Source organism: Morone saxatilis, unplaced genomic scaffold (genome assembly GCF_004916995.1).
Source record: "Morone saxatilis isolate NCDOM2014 unplaced genomic scaffold, NCSU_SB_2.0 Contig9, whole genome shotgun sequence".
Taxonomy (NCBI): Eukaryota; Metazoa; Chordata; class Actinopteri; family Moronidae; genus Morone; species Morone saxatilis.
In genome coordinates this window covers 10,856,628-10,863,035 of record NW_023340268.1, presented here as the reverse complement: position 1 = coordinate 10,863,035, position 6,408 = coordinate 10,856,628, and the positions used below count along the sequence as shown (strand labels likewise).

Below are 6,408 nucleotides of genomic sequence, written 5' to 3'. Positions count from 1 at the left end.
ACATACATACATACATATACACACACACACACACTTGCTTTCATATTTTAACCATCTTAAAAATGTGGTATTTTCAACATAGTCGAGCCTCGTAGAATTTAGGAAGGGTCATTTGAGAGAAATCCAGGTTTAATATCTTTCAGTAAATCTCTTTTGGAACTGAGGCCTAATATGAATGTAAACATGGCATTGTCATTATGAAGATGACAAGTCAGTCTAGAACAGTTAGTTTTGCAAAAGTTTTGCTTGGTTACCCCTTTAAACCCCTCATCATAGGTCATGGCCTTAGAGGACATAATTTAGGAGTCATTGTCACTAAGTTATCAGTTCTACCAACCAATGAGATTTTTCCTTTTGTGACATCTAATTGGAAGAAATTTTCGAGTCCTAAAGAGGTAAAAGCATCCAGTATTTCACAAAGAAGGCAAAGATTTAAGGAAAGTAAGAAAAAATATTTTTTCCTCCAGCCTCCAGGTTGGGAACCAACTTGAAATTCATTGAAATTCATTAGTGAACAACATACATTAAATTCAACATTCAACAGTATATATATATTATAATTAATATTACTTACATTTTTGGTTTTACTGGTGCCCTATAAATAAGTTCAGATAACATACAAAACTGTAATAAATAACTGACAAATTCAAAACAAAGTGCATTTGTTTTTAAAAAACTTTATTAATACTTTCTCTTTTGTTAAAAACAGAATATATAAAAATGATTTAATTCTAAGTTATTTTACAGAGCATATAGTGGCTTTTGCTTCAGAAAACAGAAACAAATCGCTACTTGTACAATGTGAAAAATAAAAGTCCTTCCCCTGCAGTGACTGAGTTTAATCGAGTCAGCATTAAAGAAACAGTTTTCCTTTTCTTACCAGAAAAAAAGTATGTGGAAAGTTTATTATAAACACGGTGTTGCTGCTACATTAAGGCCGAACCCCCTACAGATGTGGAAAACTTCCTTGGTAAAGTGACAATGTAGTTTTTTTTTGTTTTTTTTAAATAATCTTTGAAATTAAATAAAACTTGTAAATGAAAAGCTTTTCAAAAAGCAAGCAAGTATTGCACAGACAGATCTCCTAGTACCCTTTAAAAATATAAAAAAAAAGGAACTCACTAGTGAACCCCAGAGAATACATTTATAGCGGGGTTTTTAGAGGAAGCAGCTACTGCAGGACCAAGTTTCTACTCCGTTTCGTATACAACCTTGTGGTTTCTTGTGTAGTAATATTTCTTTACTTTCTGCTGGCAAGGAGATAAAAATGTAAGAAGTGCAGCAGTCTTTAAAACTGGGCTGATTGTTTTGGACAAGTGGCAGTTAATCAACAAGACCCGTTTCGAGGTGAAGGAGGTTGTAGGAGTGTAACCAAGATACTGCATTTGACGTCTATAACCATAGTTCTGGTGGGCTAAAAAGAACATTCAAGAACCCCATTTAATCCACAGATCACAAGAACGGGACCGTGGTGGCCTTATGACCTGGTGTCTCTTATTAGTATGCAATTCTACACCCAGAGCAGTGCTGCTTAGCCTCCAAATACCCCTAATTGGAATGGAAAACATGAAACATGAACATGAAAAAAATGCATCTTCGTTACACCATAAAATGCTGTTCAAATCAAACAGTCAAGCTTTAAAATGTTATGAAGCATTAAAAATGAAAAAAAAAAAAAAAAGACCATTATGTTCATAATATGTTTTGGGTTCTGGGGCTAGGAGCCTGATATGGAGCAAATGAAAAACAACCAACACACAAATTCAAAGTGTAGTTAAAAAACAAATGTTTCTATTCTGTATCAGGTCAACTGATGCAATAATTTAACAATAAGAGCCTAATATAAAATCATATTGTGGCAGGCAAGAATGATAAACACATACAAGATCTGGACAGAATGACACAGAACCAACCAGACAAACAGACGGTTCAAATGGACGAAGTGAATGAACGATATAAAACGCACAAAAAAACCGCACACTAGTTGAGCGAGTTTGAGTGTGTTGATCTTTGATTATGTTCAGGAGTTTCTACACGTTTGGTAGTTCAAGGAGTCCAGACAGGAAACACACAGGCGGACGAAAAATGTTCCTTTGAAGTGTTCATTATGGAGTTTGGTGGGTTTAGTGGAGTTATCTTTCATGTGTGGTAGATCTTGTGGTCGTACTCTGTGGCAGAGCAGCTGTGAGGAGAAGCCATCTCTCTGTGGATGGGTGCGGGGATGCTGCTGCTGCGGTGTTGGTGGTTGTCGGTCAGCGTCAGGTTCAGCAGGCTGGTGCAGGTGGGCAGGTAGATGTGCTGCACGTGCTCAACATCCGACCGACACACAGGACACAACTAGTGGGAAAGGGAAGGGAAGAAAAAAAGAAAAATTAAAAATTAAAAATTAAGCACACAGTATTTTTCACAGCATGTTTATTATCTGAAAGTGAGCTTGTATGCAGATGTCAAAGGCTAAAAAGGAGTTAACACACTTCTGGTCGGTCAAACTCTGAAGTGGTTTAAACTAAAGTGTGAGAGAATATGTAAACACAAGCACACAGTACAGAGAGTCACGGAAACCTGCTGTCTCATCAAATGAGCTGGGGAGAGTACTGCTGGCAAATGATTAGTCATCACTCAAGTAATGTCTGTGTTGAAACTGAAGGACGCTGTGAGAAAATATCTTACAGTAAAAAAAAAAAAAAAGCTTAATTATGAACCGTGTAATTGCTCCAATGTGAAAACTGTTTCCACAAACATGCTGAAAAGCAGTGGAACGTTCCTTCCTTCTTTCGTCTTAAGTTTCTACTGACTCATTCACACGTCTATTAGCTGGGTCACGTTTCTTAGTTGAGTTAATGGAAGTAAGACATGGCTGGCTGCTATAATCCCTTCATAAGACAAACACGCGCGCACACACACACACACACCCCATCTGCTTCCACAAAGATGGACAACATTTAGCTGATTAAGTGGGGGGACAATCAGGTCAGCAGAGTGTAAGCAAAGCTTTGTTTAAAGGACCATAAAAAAAGGATCAGAAGTTGGAACTTAAGTATAATTAAAGAGCTTTTGGTACAGCTGGAAATTTAAGTAAGCTGAGGTGCCTTGAGTCAAGGTCCAAACAGAAGACAAAGCAATTGTTGCCTTGTTGTCTAATACACCTTTATAAAGTACTACTTCTAAGGTAGAGTTGACATCAGCCTCATCATTGCAAATAGCCAGCAGCACTGTCATGTTTCAGTGTATATGACTGAAGAAAATGCCAATCAGCCCCCACTGTGGCTGATAAACAAACTCATCAGTCTTCCATAGACAAGTTGTTTTGACAATGAGTGAAGAGTCTCACCTGGAGCTGGTTTGCGCAGGTCTGGCAGCACACCATGTGGCCGCAGGGGCAGAACGCAGCGTCTATCTCCTCCTCGCAGCACAGCATGCACAACAGAGCCTCTCTGAGCTTCTGCAGCCGCTCCTGTAGTGCTCGGCTCTGCTGGCAGCTGCCGCAGTCCAGCCCCTCGTCCTGCTGGTCGTCTCTGCTTGGGGAGCTTGAAGGAGAAGAGCGTTCGCCATTGCCGGAGCGGGACACCAGGTCCACAACACCAGAGTTGTAGAGGGCACGCCGGGCGTGGTCGTATACTTCCTTTGAGGTGCGTCGGATGTCAAAAACGTACTTTTTGCCCAGGTTGATGTTTTCATTGAGGAAAAGTGAAGCTAGGTGGCCCTTAAAGTCTCTGCTGTACTGCATCATCACTGCATTTGTAACTGTGTCACACCTAGAAATGAAAAGATGATAAGGCATTATTACACAAATTACAAAACCACCAAATCCAAAGTTATCTGCAGTACGGAGTCCCACCTGGCTTACAACTTCTTGTTGAGTGTATGTCTGTTTATTTGATATCCCCCTTGCACTGCTTGTTCAAGCAACCCCTTATGTTCATCCTGTTCTAATGCCAGATTCACCACTGCAACACTTGTTTCTGAGAAAGCAGGACGAAGACATGCCTGCAAAACAAAATCTGCAGACTGAACTAAAACCCATCCCTGAAACAAAAGGACAGGGCTGTCTTTTGTACTATTGTGACTGAGAACAATTTCATAGCTCAGCCATTTGAATTGTCCCTAGTCACTGCAAATTTGAGACACACATGCGCACACACACACTAGGGGAAGGAAAACTGCTGTCTGTAACCACTGAAGATTGTCCAGTGCAATCTATGTTTCCATCCACACTCATTCGGGTCAAGGACATGTTTTATGTAGCCATGTGTGCCAATTTACACGTATTTATGCCACAATAAAAGGGTTAAAAGGGTAACAGGAGGACAGTTAGTGTGTACAAATGCAGGAGAATGCACACGCTATTTAGCACTGCATGCCAAGTAGAGCAGAACGAGTCTTTACAGAACACGTTTTAGGTCATGTTTTATAATTTACTCGTCTTTAGTGAAGGATAGTGAACGATAAATTATTTCTTCAAAACTTGCTACAGTAAATAAGAAGATTGTTCTAAAGCAGGTCAGATTTGAGAATAACAAAAAAAAAAAACTGGAGCAAACACTGCTGACAGACACTCATACAGGAACACAGCACTCGACTGAGCAGCAGAGCTTAAAATTAATTTGAACCGTTATCTTGGCTCCCCACATGAGGTAGGCCACAGTCCATAGTCGACTGCTCAAATTTGACTCTAATAATTTAAGGCAGTATTGACTTTGTGGAACGAGTTATTAAAATGGCCTGAATCGACTTCTATTAAAATTCTCAGCAATACAGCTGCAGGGTGTATGTAAGAGTTATTGATCTGGGCTTAAATACTATATGTTTTTTAAGCTCTCACCTGTAGAAGGCGTGGGTCTCTGTAATGGCCCGGTACAGGCCACTGGCTGCCCGGTTACTGATCAGCTTGAACAGAAGCACAACACTGTCACTTGTGTCCTTGGTAACGGTCAGGTAGACAGTTTTCCCCGACTGGGTGGCAATCTGGATGACTGGATAACTTACTCTAAGAGGAGACAAAAAGAGAAGAAACATTTACGTATTGAATAATGTTAAAGACAGCCCTGTAGTAAATACTGAGGGCTCTTTGCAGATGTCTAGGGAAGCATACCTGTTAACTAAGCTGAAGTCCTCCTTGCAAATGGCAATGCCCTCAGGGCCAACGCCTATGGCCAACCGTTGGCCATTTGCATCGCGAACCCAGTGCCACTCCACCCCGTAATGCTCCAGAGAAGAGACCAGCTGCAGGGCCTGATACTCCACTGAGCCCTGGCTCGAACCTTCGAGAGCCTTGTGTCTGGATATGATGCTGCAGGACAGATGAGGTTGGGGAGAGATGGGAAGACAGACAACCATTTAAGTTTATTTAGCTCTAAAAGCTCGGAAAAATTGGAAATGACATTTTCTGACTTTACTTATATCAAGAAACACCCACTGTGACAGGTGTATTATACAAGCACAATAAATGCAACATTAGAGTGTTACAGCTGTCAAAGTTGAACACACCCTCAAGCAGAAAGCTCTGATGTCAAACTGCCTTTTTTTCTGACAACTATATTATAGATCAATGCTTAGGCAGCAGAGCAAAATGCTTATTTTAGGCAATGAAGCCTGCTTATTTCTATAGACTGTGGTAGAAAATGCGTAACGGCCAGGGGTGGAAGTAGTGAAGGAAATTTACTCTCATTACTGTTACAAAGTTGTTTTTGTGTACTTGTACTTTTGTTGTGAGTATTTTGTATATGAAAAAGGAGCCAAATGAGCAGGTTTGGCAGAGAGGAAGCTTGTGGGCTGTAGCCGAGGTTATTTATATGATATTTATACAAGTGGCAAGTTACTTCATTTATGTAGCTAAATAAGGTGGTGTCCATAGCTCTTTGTTTTGTTTGTCTGACTGTCTTGAGTTTTTATGGTTCATTCTAATAAGGCTGCACTCACGAAGGAGGTTGTATATTTATAACTGATAATAAGTTGTGTACACAGGCTGCAAAGGGTGAGTGTAGGTGTAGCAGAGAACAGTGGTGACTGCTGGCTCAGTACAGCACATGGATAAAGAGTTTAATGTAGCAGGTTTAGCAGATGGGGCTTGATAATGTATAATTTAAGAGTCTCAGCATTTGAGGAACAGTGCCATGTGCACAACAAATGCTTCCTGTAGGCACTCCAAAGGCTGCGATTAGAAAATGGAGATGCTGCAGTAATTCTTGGATAAGTTCCCAACAGTTGCAGCTGGGACAGGCATTGCCGTGGACTCCAAAACAAGAGCGAGAGTGTAAAGAGAGTGCAAGGAGTGAAACCCTCTCCTTGTTTACAGAGAAAACGTTCAAGATGTAAGGGTTCTGTCAGTGCAAACACATGCTACGTGATCTCCTGTCAGCTGCTCTGTTTGGTCTGTGTGTGTATTAGCTGTACACACACACACACACA

General features: G+C 40.6%; 1 protein-coding gene across 1 annotated transcript in view; it reads right to left on the bottom strand.

Moving 5' to 3' along the window:
• Window positions 1-657: 657 nt before the first annotated feature.
• The window catches only part of mylipa (myosin regulatory light chain interacting protein a), a 17,381-nt gene continuing 11,630 nt past the window's right edge, over window positions 658-6,408 (bottom strand). The window contains exons 4-7 of the mRNA XM_035681200.1: window positions 5,093-5,290; window positions 4,823-4,987; window positions 3,332-3,755; window positions 658-2,337 (exon numbers count right to left, since the gene is read on the bottom strand). Of these exons, the coding sequence (XP_035537093.1) occupies window positions 2,140-2,337; window positions 3,332-3,755; window positions 4,823-4,987; window positions 5,093-5,290 (985 nt within the window). The 3' untranslated portion in view covers window positions 658-2,139. The remainder of the gene's footprint in view (window positions 2,338-3,331; window positions 3,756-4,822; window positions 4,988-5,092; window positions 5,291-6,408) is intronic.